Source organism: Vulpes lagopus, chromosome 5 (assembly GCF_018345385.1).
Source record: "Vulpes lagopus strain Blue_001 chromosome 5, ASM1834538v1, whole genome shotgun sequence".
Lineage (NCBI taxonomy): Eukaryota > Metazoa > Chordata > Mammalia > Carnivora > Canidae > Vulpes > Vulpes lagopus.
In genome coordinates, this window is record NC_054828.1 from 73,459,025 (window position 1) to 73,471,670 (window position 12,646).

Genomic DNA, 12,646 nt, shown 5'->3' on the forward strand with positions numbered 1-12,646 from the left:
CTTGCAGATAGGTGTATTTCCTCAACTAATAGGAGAACCTTACTTGGTTAGCAGGGAATGCATTAAGTAATAAACAAAAGAGACTACATACATACTACCTATTATTTGACTAATACCATATCACACAATTTAATCCTGAAGTACCCCTCACACTTATGAGAGAAAGCAAAAATTGACTTTGTGGTCATCACTGATTCTTATTTTAAGGACCTTCATATGGATTTTCATTCTGAAGGGAGACAGCAGGTATAAACCTTAGTACTATCTTAAGTTGCCTGTCTTCAGTCCCCTCAAATCCCAACAATATACTGTATGCAGAAACAAAAGCTTTAAATTAAAGGAGGCATCTTCAAATCAGAGGAGCAGAGTAGGAATTCTTAGAACAGCTAAAACAGAACATCATAGGGCAGAGCACAGTGGGCCTGCAGCACATAAGGATCAAACTTATCAACTGTGAACACAACAGTAAGTATGCTCATTTAAAACTTAAAGAGGGGGATCCCTGGGTGGCTCAGCAGTTTAGCACCTGCCTTCTGCCTAGGGCATGGTCCTGGAGTCCCAGGATCAAGTCCCACATCAGGCTTCCTGCATGGAGCCTGCTTCTCCCTCTGCCTGTGTCTCTGCCTCTCTCTGTCTCTCATAAATTAATTAATTAATTAATTAATTAAAAATAAATAAATAAAATAAAACTTAAAGAGAAGTGCCTACATGGCTCCGTGGGTTAAGCATTTGACTCTTGATCTGGACTCCGGTCATGATCTCAGGGTCATGAGATCTGGGGGGAGCCCAGTGTGGAGCCCTGCACCCAGCAGGGAGTCTGCTTGAAGATCCTCTCCCTCTGCCCTTCCTACCCTGCGCCTCTCTCTCAAATAAACCTAAAAAAACAAAACAAAACAAAAAAACCAAAACAAAACAAAAAAAAAAGCCAAAAACCCTGAGGAGTGGATATTCAACAAGCTGGACTAGATTGTGAGGTAAAACATACACAAATTAAAGGCAACCAGCTCTTTAGCAGCTGTTCCCAGCTCTGGGTGTTAAGAGCTTAGTTGTTCTTAGTTCCCTTCTTTATATAGTACAAGACAGCCCAAGAGACTTGATGCTCTGAAATTCTTCTAATAGTGATTTTCCTTTTTGGCCTTGGAAGTTATTCAACCTCTTCAGGTAAATAATTAAATAAAAACTAAATTCACAGGGAGTCCTAGGTATTAATGCACATGTAATTATATTCTGACCTCAAAAACAGAACAGAATCCAAACTTGACAGTATTGCACTCAAAACCCTATTTAACTTCAAGCACAATTGTCTACAAATAACTTTAGATTCTTTGTTATCCCAGGAACTTTTCATGTCTTCCTCCCTTCAATCAGTTCCCTCAGCCTATGGAATCTTTCCCCCTTCTCTGCCTCCTGAAATTACACTTGTCCTTTCAATCAGTTTAAAAGTCTTTTATGACCTATCTATCCACCAATCATCTCAACTATATTCACTCTTTAAACTCCAATGTGGAGACACCTGAGTGGCTCAGCAGTTGAGCGTCTGCCTTAAGCTCAGGATGTGATCCCGGGGTCTGGAATCCAGTCCCACATTGAGTCCTGTGGGGAGCCTGCTTCTCCCTCTGCCTGTGTCTCTGCCTCCATGTCTCTCATGAATAAATAAACAAAATCTTAAAAATAAATAAATAAATCCCTTAAGTTTGAACCAGAAATGTTTTAAAAACTAATAATAAAAAAAACTAAAACTCCCATTGTTTTTCTTTTATGTTCATCAATTCATTTGCTTTACACACAGTAAATTGTACACTTCCCTACTGCAGTGTAAGCTTCTCAAGGGCAGAGATGCAGAGACTCTGTGACTCATACAAGCCTAACAGTAATTTACACATAGTTTGTACTTAATTTCGAAACCAGACTGAATATGAAGTGATAGTGGGCGAACACCAGATAAGTGATACCCTGTATGTTTTTCAAACAATGGATCATAACCTAATAGTCATGAAATTAATGTAGACCACCATCAAGCTTCAAATCACAAAACAAAAAACTCCAAAATACTGAACAGACTAAAAAAATGGTAGGAAGCAAGATACCACTACATATGGTTTTGTGAAACTTGCTTCAGGTGGGGTTTTTTTGCATTTATATTGGTTCTAATATAAAATGTATCTCTTACAGAGAGTTGCCAAGTTTTTAAAAAATATTTTACAGCTGCCTATTTTGGGCGTACCTGGCTGGTTTAGTTGGTAGAGCATGCAACTCTTAATCTCAGGATCATGGAGTTGAAGCCCCATATTGAGCATGGAGCCTACTTTGAAAAAAAATTCTAAATATTTTTTTTCCATGTGTGGGGCTGGAACTGCACCACCCATACATAGGTTTTTAGAGGATTGCCCAAGTAAAGCACAGAAATCATCTATACAGCTGATAGTCAAAAGGAATGATCTCAACTGGCTCTAACCTAAACCACCACAATATCCACTGTGTCAGTAATGCCATCATCTAACAAACTCACCACAGGTCATGCTCCCAAAGCATAGGACAGCTGATCATAAATTTTAAGTTTCTGCATGTCAACTGAGTCTTTTTGCTTATCATAAGAATTACTCCCAACGGGATTTATCTTAAAAAATAATTATCTTTGGGATCCCTGGGTGGCACAGCGGTTTGGCGCCTGCCTTTGGCCCAGGGCGCGATCCTGGAGACCCAGGATCAAATCCCACGTCGGGCTCCCGGTGCATGGAGCCTGCTTCTCCCTCTGCCTGTGTCTCTGCCTCTCTCTCTCTCTCTCTCTGTGTGTGTGTGTGTGTGTGTGACTATCATAAATTAAAAAAAAAAAAAATTTTTTTAAATTATCTTTGAGAGCATGGTAACAAACCCTCACCTAAAACAAACCAGTCTGTGGGGGCTAAAGAGAACCCTTCTTCACAATAATTTATATGACCTAGCCACATCTTCATGGTACTAACAACATCTTTTCCTGGTAACAGCAATGTTGTGGGAAGTGATTTCCAAGGGGAATATAATGCTATTTTCAAATTTAGTTTTGTTTGCTACCTCAACTACTTAGGGAATTAAAAGTAATTCCTGGGGCTGCAATTATGTCAGGCTCTCTTTACTGATAACCAATAAAGGTATCAACAAACAAGGGCAAAGAATAGCCGATTTGGTTCCCTGTCACCCACCCAATTTAATAATCAGAGAGACCAGGTTAATAAAGATATGAGACAGTTACATTTTACATTAGAACCAAAGCTCAGGACAGCCCAGGTGGTGCAGCAGTTTAGCACCGCCTGCAGCCCAGGGCATGATCCTGGAGACCCTGGATCGAGTCCCACATCAGGCTCTCTGTATGATGCCTGCTTCTCCCTCTGCCTGTGTGTCTCTGCCTTTCTCTCTATCTATGAATAAATAAAATCTTTAAAAAACAAAGAAACAAACAAACAAAAAAAAACCCAAAGCTCAACTGCTATCCAAGTTTATAGGGATGCGACTGAATTTTAAGTGACTATTCAGTCAAGAATAGTTGACTATTAACAGTCAACAAAAGCTGAGAAAACAAAGATATACAAAATATACTGGATTCATAATCCAAAGACCTGGGTTTAATTCTGGTTAACATTCGCTACTACAACACCAGTTTCTTTTCTTATGAAAAAGGGACAAATAATACTCATACATTCATTCAGTAAGTATTTATTGACTAATACTCCGTATGGGCCACTAGATGTTTGCCTGGGAAAACAACATAGATGTATGTAGCTCCTATCCTCAAGGAATTTATATTTTCCCAATCTCACAAAACTGTTGTGAAAATCAAATGTAAAAATACCGTGTAAATTTTAACACACTACATAAAGTGCAAAGTGAGGGCGCTAGGGGGATCAGTTGGTTGAATATCCCACTCTTGATTTTCAATGTCCAATTCTTGATTTTGGCTCAGGTCATGATCTCAGGGTGGTAAGATCAAAACCTGAGTTGGGCTTTGTGCTCAGCAGAGTCTGCTTGATGTTCTCTCCCTCTGCACCATCACCCCCACCTCGAGCTCACACCCACTCTCTCATGCACTCTCTAAAATAAATAAATAAATAAATAAATAAATAAATAAATAAATAAATAAATAAATAAATAAATCTTTAACCAAAAAAATTGCAAAGTGATACAATGATTTTTATTACCTTGTTCTACCTCTTCACCATACATCTTTATTACATTAAGGAAGATTCAATAAAATCTAGATGAGCACATATAAATAGTCCACTATCATACTGAAATGATTTTGTTAAGGGCTAGAGTTCAAGAGCCTAACAAATTACTCTCGGTTAGTACAGTCTTAGCCCATGACTCTCAATATAACCACAAAGATAAAATGGACTAAGAATTCAAGGCCTAGACTGCAGGGTCGCTCCAGGTACAGGTTGGGTACACAGGTTGCAAAGGGAGTAAAAAAGACTTTTAGGAGGCGCCTCGGTGACTCAGTCAGTTAAGAGTTTGCCTTTGGCTTAGGTCATGATCCCAGGGTCCATGATCGGTGTCCAGATCCCTGCTCAGAGGAGATTCTGCTTCTCCCTCTGCCCCTCCCTCTGCTTGTGTACGCTCTCTCTCTCTCTCTCTAATAAATAAATAAAATCTTTTAAAAAATAATAAATAGGGATCCCTGGGTGGCGCAGCGGTTTGGCACCTGCCTTTGGCCCAGGGCGCGATCCTGGAGACCCGGGATCAAATCCCACGTCGGGCTCCCGGTGCATGGAGCCTGCTTCTCCCTCTGCCTGTGTCTCTGCCTCTCTCTCTCTCTCTGTGTGACTATCATAAATAAATAAAAATAAATAAATAAAAAAATTTTTTAAATAATAAATAAGGACTTCTAGGTCCCGTCCAAGACCTACTGAATCATATATAAACAGTAAGCCCAAGAAACTATGCTTTTGACAAACATACTTAGTAATTCTTATACTCCCTAAAGCTTAAGAATCACTACCATACACTTTTCCTTTGACCAATAACCATGATTTCAAACACCATTTCTAAAACCTACCTGGAAAATCTGGGCCAAACAGAATTCATCTACAATTGAGAATGCTTTCTCCTGAGAAGGTACTTAGCAGTCAGTATTAAATGACTTACACTTAACTTGTAAAAATGCTTCTTGTGGCACCACGCTCTTTATCTCAAACTTCACATTAAATGAAGCCAAAAAAAAAAAAAAAAAGACCATGAGATATTCCTGTTATTAAATTGAAATCCCAATAAACATATACATACATACATATACATAGCATTAATTTTTCTTATGGATTACTTTAACAAGAGAATTGCTTCTTGGCCTTTTGGCTAAGAGCCAAGTGTAACTTTTTTTTTTTTTTTTTTTGAGCCAAGTGTAACTTTAACAAGGGAAAGTTGATGGGTATATTATCTTGTAGCTATCAAGAGGGAAGGCACATACTCTACCCTGCACAAATATAGGATGATTTTAAATGCTTGCAAGCCAATCTTACTGGCTTGTTAAAGACCACACTACCCAAATACCAAAGAGATAAAACAAGCTAGCCAACACACAAACCTAATCCCTTAAAAATATAGATGGTACCACAACCATATCTACTGCATGTTAAACCCTACTAAGGGCACCCAAGAAATCAATCAAGAGCCCTTGGAAATACTTTACCTTAAGAAAATTAACCTGAAGTTAAATGTTACTTCATATACTATATAATTAGTACAAAGACATATTTATTTTGGTTCTACTTTTTGAAAGCATACCTCCAGGTATATACACATCAAAGGGAAACCTTCTCGATGTGTTATACTGGGAAAAATTACAAGGTGGAGATTAACATTCCTAGTACAAAACTTTCCATCTGCAGTAAAACTTAGAGCCCAGAGGGCTTGTTCATACCCTACTAACCAGCCCTGCAACATCTCTCTTTCCCAAACCAGTTAAAGTCTAGTCAGTTTTGAAGGGAGAAAGGACAAACAGAACCATACTCAATTTAGTTTAATGACTGTTTTGTTTTGTTTTGTTTTGTTTTTTATTCATGAGACACACACACACACACACACACAGAGGCAGAGACACAGAGGGAGAAGCAGGCTCTATGCAGGGAGCCCGATGCGGGACTCAATCCCAGGACTTGATCCCAGGACTCCATGATCACACCCTGGGCCGAAGGCAGGCTCCAAACCGCTGAGCCACCTGGGGAGTCCCCCTTTAATGACTGTTCTAAGATTCAATGAGGACAAGGCCTTTGTAGGCAGACTTTAAAAGAAATACAAGCTCTGACTTTTGTCCAAGATTTTAGTCTCTTAAATCTCAAAGTTACTCTATTCTTTTCATATCTCAATCAGCTGTCCAAAGGACCACAATATAAAAAAGTTGGAATAATTTGTGTACAGGAGGAAAGTGTCTAAAATAGGGACAAGTCTTAAACAGCAATCATCAAGGACCAGACATCCACCTATGACTTCATGCAAACTATGTCTACACAATAATAATCTACCTATGCCTAACCCTGACCCCACTTAGCACTTCAATTAACATGCAAAACTTTCCTGAGACAACAGAGAGATTAATTTACGAATTTGTGGGAGACAGAAAAGCCCTAAGGAGTGCTGACTAAAGAATGCTTTAGGAAAATTAGCATCAAGCTAACCAAAATCAAAACAAGTAGCAGACCCAGATATCTCTGAAGAATCATGTTTGATCACGGATTTCCTCCTCTCACTTGAAAACCTAAGGAGGGGACGCGTGCGTGGCTCAGCAGTTGAGCGTCTGCAGCTCAGGGCATGATCCTGGAGTCCTGGGATGGAGTCCCACATCGGGCTCCCTGCATGGAGCCTGCTTCTCCCTCTGCCTATGTCTCTGCCTCTCTGTGTGTGTGTGTCTATCATGAATAAATAAAATCTTTCTAAAATTAATTTTAAAAAAAAGAAAAGAAAACCTAAGGAGAAGATGCAGACTTTGGAAAAAGGAAAGAGACTATATAGCTGAGGTCTCAGAGAATTTGCCAACTTTTTTTTTTTTTTTGAGAATTTGCCAACTTGCTTGACTCTATACTGTAACCACCACCATTTCCACTATAGTAGCAAAGAAGCTTCATAGAATTTGGAATCAAAATACAGTTGGAAGGTGAGAAACCACTGTTAGGAAGAAGTCTGATCATCACAACCTTCCAGAGTAAGGTTCTCTAAGCAAAGAGTATTCTTTTGTCCTGGCCACTCTGTTGTCTTTTTCAAGACAGTCTCTGCTCACCACCAAGTATGTGCCAAAACTCACTATTTTCTCCCCTGAAGGAAGAATGGGCCTGAACTGGAACATGGGCCTGACACAAGTCCTTCCATCTGTCCTAGGGGAACATCTGCGGTCTCCCTTACAATACCTAATTTATATCTAGACTTCACTACAAAATTATAATAAAAGCAAGAAGCTACTATGTTAGTTGATATATAAACATAAATATATATTTGAAATGGTTGATGTTAGTTGTAGTCATCTACAGAATTGTTTTCTTTTTTTTTTTTTTTTAAGATTTTATTTATTTATTCATGAGAGACACAGAGAGAATGAGAGGCAGAGACACAGGCAGAGGAAGAAGCAGGCTCCATGCAGGGAGCCTGACATGGGACTCGATCCCAGGTCTCCAGGATCATGGCCTGGGCTGAAGGTGGCACTAAACCGCTGAGCCACCCGGGCTGTCCCTAAAGAATTGTTTTCATTTAGTTCTTTTAACTCTTATAAAGAGTAAATTATTTATAATTTTATGATAAATTTATAATTTCAAATAAATACTTGAATTTTAAATTTAAAAATAAACAGCTGGATCCAAAGTTAACTTGCAAAAGAAAAGGAAAATGACAATTCCAAGAGCTTCTATCTGAAGGAAATAGCCACAGATTTTGAGTTATCTAGCAAAAAAAAGAATTATATGCCCAGGTACAGAGCAAAATTTTGGTCACTACTGCATTCTAGTCTGAATACCCTGGCTCTCAAAGATTAAGAACATATTACCAGAGAAAAAGAAAAGAGCATGTAGAACATTAAAGGAAAAAAAAGGCATAAACAGAAGTTTTAATAGCTCCAAACTTACTTTAGTGAGCTACTCTTTCTTCAGGTGAAAGGTAAGAGGAAAGAGAATGAGTGAATATCATTGAGTAAGAAGGTCAAATGGGCACCTGGGTAGCTCAGTACTTAGGCGTCTGCCTTCAGCTTAGGTCACGATCCCCCGGGGTCCTGGGATCAAGCCCCAAGCTCAGAGCTCCCTGCTCAGTGAAGAGGCTGCTTCTCCCTCTTCCTCTGCCTGCTATTCTCCCTGCTTGTGCACACACTCTCTCAGATAGATAGATAGATAGATAGATAGATAGATAGATAGATAGATATCTTTAAAAAAACAGAATGTCAGGATCCCTAGGTGGCTCAGCGGTTTGGCGCCTGCCTTTGGCCCAGGGCGCGATCCTCGAGACCCGGGATCAAATCCCCCATCGGGCTCCCGGTGCATGGAGCCTGCTTCTCCCTCTGCATATGTCTCTGCCTCTCTCTCTCTCTGTATGACTATCATAAGTAAATAAAATTTAAAAAAAAGAAAGAAAATTAAAAAAAAAAAACAGAATGTCAAGGTAAGGGCAGGGGGAATAAGGTAAATAAAAAGGGATGGACTCCTCTATAGGCCAGATGTTCAAGATACTAACCTTGTTGAAACCTTGAGCAAACTTACTATTTTATTGGAGACTGGAGGTTGTAGAAATTATAACTAAAATAACATTTACAAAAAATAAGAAAGACTTCATGAGGGCAAATCCAAGTACTGAGGGAGAGGGCAAAAGTGTGAAAAAATAAGGTTCAGTAAAAAGGCAAGAGATACAAGATTGAGGGCTGCTGAGGAGAATGGAGGTAATGAGGGCATATGCCACCTACCAGCCACCACTATACAAATTTTAATACAAAGTACAAATCCACAAAGGTAACACCGGGAAGAGAGTAGCGGAGGTGTGCACAGAAACTGCAAGACAAGGCAGCATCCTGCTAGAGCTTCAGGATGCTGGGGGGAAGGAAGGATGAAGGAGTATGGGAGGGAGGGGCTGCAGTAAGGAAGGGGATGGGTTGCAGCAGGAGCCTAAGAAGAGCAAGGAAAGCAGCCCGGAGGGGATAAAGAATAGGATAAAGAAAGTCGAGCGTGGGAGCACAAGAGGACAGAGTGAAAGAGAGAATAGAGGGGCATGCCCTGAAAAAATGAGGAGGTCAAAGACCCAAAAGACGGGTCTAGTTTCGGGGGGAAGTCGGTACGAAGGAGAGCTCCACCACAAATCTCACTAAAAAGAAGTAGGAGTTAGTGCAGAAGTGAAGATGGGCCAGGGCAGGGATGCTCTCAGAGGAACGTGGAGACAGGCGACGCTGGGTGCAAAATCCCGGTATAATACGGTACAACGGGGCAAAGAAACCAGCGGCCAGACACCCTCCCCAACCAGCAAAGCAAAACAAACACAAAGGCATGCCTTCACAAAGGGTCAGAGAAGAAGGTGCGCTCTCAGGAGCGTGGCTCCAAGAGGGAGGGGAAAGGACACTCCGCAGGGCATAAAAATGCAGGGGTGCTTAACCCCGAGCGAGGGTAACCGAGGAGAGCAAAAGGAATGAAGTGGAGGCGCAGGCCCTGGCTGCTTGGTGTAAAAGCCAGACGGACGGTCCGCGGCGCGGACGGCAGCGGTGGACAAGAAACTACGACGCTGAAGATGGGAACTTGGGGAGGAGGCCAGGAGAGACTCAGAAGAGCCGCAATCAGCGAGGGCAGAAAGGGGCAGAGGGCAGCGTGCTGGGGGGGGGGGGGGGGGGTAGGAAGGTAAGAGCAGCGGGGGAGCTCTGACCGGTCACAGGGAGGGAGGCGGGGGTCCCCAGCGTGCGGGGAGGCGGAAGGGCCTGAGTGGGACCCAGCCGGCTCAGGGGCGCGTGGGGAGGGGAGGGGGAGGGGACGGTGCGGCCAGCGGGCGGCAGGGGCTGCGGGCGGAGGGGGCGGGGCGGCGGGCAGCCGGATACTCACACCTCCAGGATGCGGTCCCCCTTGCGCACCCCGGCCCGGTCGGCCGCCCCCCCGGGCAGCACGGCGCTCACATGCTGCAGCGGCGCGTACAGCTCCCCGTTGATGCTCCGCAGCTGCCCGCCCTCGCTCACTTGGCCCCGAACGTTGAAGCCGTAGCCGGACTCGGACTTGACGATGCGTACGACCCGCGGGCCGCCGCCTCCCCCGCCGCCGTTCCCCGCGCAGTGAAGCCCGGACCCCCCGCCGCCGCCGCCTCCGCCTCCGTTTCTGTGAGGGGCTGAAGGGTGAATCCCTTCCCCGTCCTCGTCCGCCATCTTGCGAGCGAGCGAGCCGTACCCCCGCCCTCCTACGCCTCCACTCCCTCCTCGAGCGCGCTCGCCCCGCTCAGCAGCCGTGCGACCCCCAGGCGTGCGCCCGCTCCGCCGCCCGCGGGACCGGAGTCGGCCACAGAGCTGCTGGCGGGGGGAAAGGGGAGACTGACGGTTGCGCCCAGTGGAGCCTCCTGGGAGTTGGAGTTCTGGACGGTTGGGGCGGGGGAGAGGGCAGGGCCCGGGCCCGAGCGGAGATTACGTGACGAATTGAGGAACAAAGCCTGCCGGGAGTTGTAGTTTGAGCCGCTGAGCCAGCACCGATTGTAGCCGACTGATGAACCTGTTGACCTGGGGCGAGTTTTTGCTTCTTTCATTTCCTAACTCATTTCTTAGCCTCTAAAACAATAATATGTGCATAAACTGATGTTTGTGACGACAGCTTTAAGTTTCAGCCTTAAATTATAACAACTCATTTGTTTAATAGCTTGTGTTCACATGAATCCATTATTTTATTCCATGGCCCCAACAACCCCAACAACCTTGTGAGCTGGCAGGATCATGAATTCGTTTCTCTACTTCAGTTATTTGGAAACTGAACCATAGAGAGCCCAAAGTCATCCTGCTGTTAGGTAACAGGAACTAAGGCCCGGTTATTTTTTCGCAACTTTCTTTTTTTAAGATTTTATTTATTCATGAGAGACACAGAGAGAGAGAGCGCGAGGCAGAGACACAGGCAGAGGAAGAAGCAGGCTCCATGCAGGGAGCTCGACCTGGGACTCAATCCTGGGGCTCCAGGGTAACGCCCTGAGCTGAAGGCGGCACTAAACCGCTCAGCCACCGGGCTGCTTTTTTCGCAACTTTCATGTATTGCAACTACATAAAAACTATGTTCCAACTATACAAAAAATATGTATATGTGTGTGTATATGCAAAGAAGACTATGGCCTTAGTGATGCAGAACTGGATATTAGAGGAGTCCAGTAATTTAAATTGGGCAACGATTTTGAAGTGTTTTTTTTTTTTTTAAGATTTTATTTATTTATTTGAGACAGAACCCAAGCAGGGGGAGCAGCAGAGGGGGGAGCAGCAGAGGGAGAAGCAGGCTCCCCACTGAGCAGAGAGCCTGATGTGGGGCTATATCCCAGGACCCTGAGATTACGACCTGAGCAGAGGGCAGATGCTCAACCAACTGAGCCACCCAGGTGTCCCAGGTTACCTTTATTTCTAATTCATTTTGTTTCCCACAACAGTAGAAATCTTTGGCAATGGCTGCAGTTGATGTTTGTCAGCTACCTACCCAAACACACACTCACAGATAGTGTGTGTAGGATGCCTAGCAAAGACAAGAAGAGCTAGAGCAAAAATAATGAAAATAGCTTACTGAAGCATGTAGTACTCAAGTCTGGTATTTCATTTTACCCTCCTGACTGGCTAGTGAGTTAGTCTGTTACTGTTTTGTGGATGCTAACAAAAGACAGAATTCCTGGGTGAGAGACAAAGGACTATTATGACACAGCAAGCGACATGAGCTTCAGCAGGTTGGTGTCAATTCCTCTTCCCCCACGTTTTATGGGGATGACAGGGAGGGCTCACATGAATGTGCACTTACTTGGTGGATTTACGTCGCAGTTGAAGAACACTGGGTTTGGGGAACCTGTCCTCTATAGGAAGCAGTGAGCAAACCTACTCTTTGTGCTGGAGAGAGACATTACCTTATTCCTTAAAGTTGCTCACTATAAACACAATCTTGAGAAATGACCCTGGTAAAAAGCAGTCAGGGTCTTGCATTTTGGCATACCCAGGAAGATGGGTAGAAGCATGACAGACCAATGAAGGACTGTTTCTCTCAACATTACTGTGTGCCAAACATTATTCTGAGCACTTTACATCTATAATTTTATTTAGTCTTCACAACTCAGTAATGTGCCCTATTTTATAGATGAATAAACCAGGCGTAGAGAAGCCACACAGCTAGTAAACAATCCAGGAGAAGTAACAGGGATTCGTAGTTTAAAAAAGTCAGTAGGGATCCCTGGGTGGCGCAGCGGTTTAGCGCCTGTCTTTGGCCCAGGGCGCGATCCTGGAGATCCGGGATCGAATCCCACGTCGGGCTTCCCTGCATGGAGCCTGCTTCTCCCTCTGCCTGTGTCTCTGCCTCTCTCTCTCTCTCTCTCTCTGTGACTATCATAAATTTAAAAAAAAATAAATTAAAAAAAATAAAAAATAAAAAAGTCAGTAAAAGTGGGCCACCTGGGTGGTTCAGTTGGTTAAGTGTCTAACTCTTGATTTCAGTTGCGGTCCTGATCTTGAGGTCAT

General features: G+C 43.4%; 1 protein-coding gene across 1 annotated transcript in view; it reads right to left on the reverse strand.

The window, feature by feature from the left end:
- SNX27 (sorting nexin 27) overlaps positions 1–10,529 on the reverse strand; it is a 72,646-nt gene extending 62,117 nt beyond the window's left edge. The window contains exon 1 of the mRNA XM_041755260.1: positions 10,020–10,529. Within this exon, the coding sequence (XP_041611194.1) occupies positions 10,020–10,333 (314 nt within the window). The 5' untranslated portion in view covers positions 10,334–10,529. The remainder of the gene's footprint in view (positions 1–10,019) is intronic.
- Between the last annotated feature and the right edge of the window lie 2,117 nt (positions 10,530–12,646).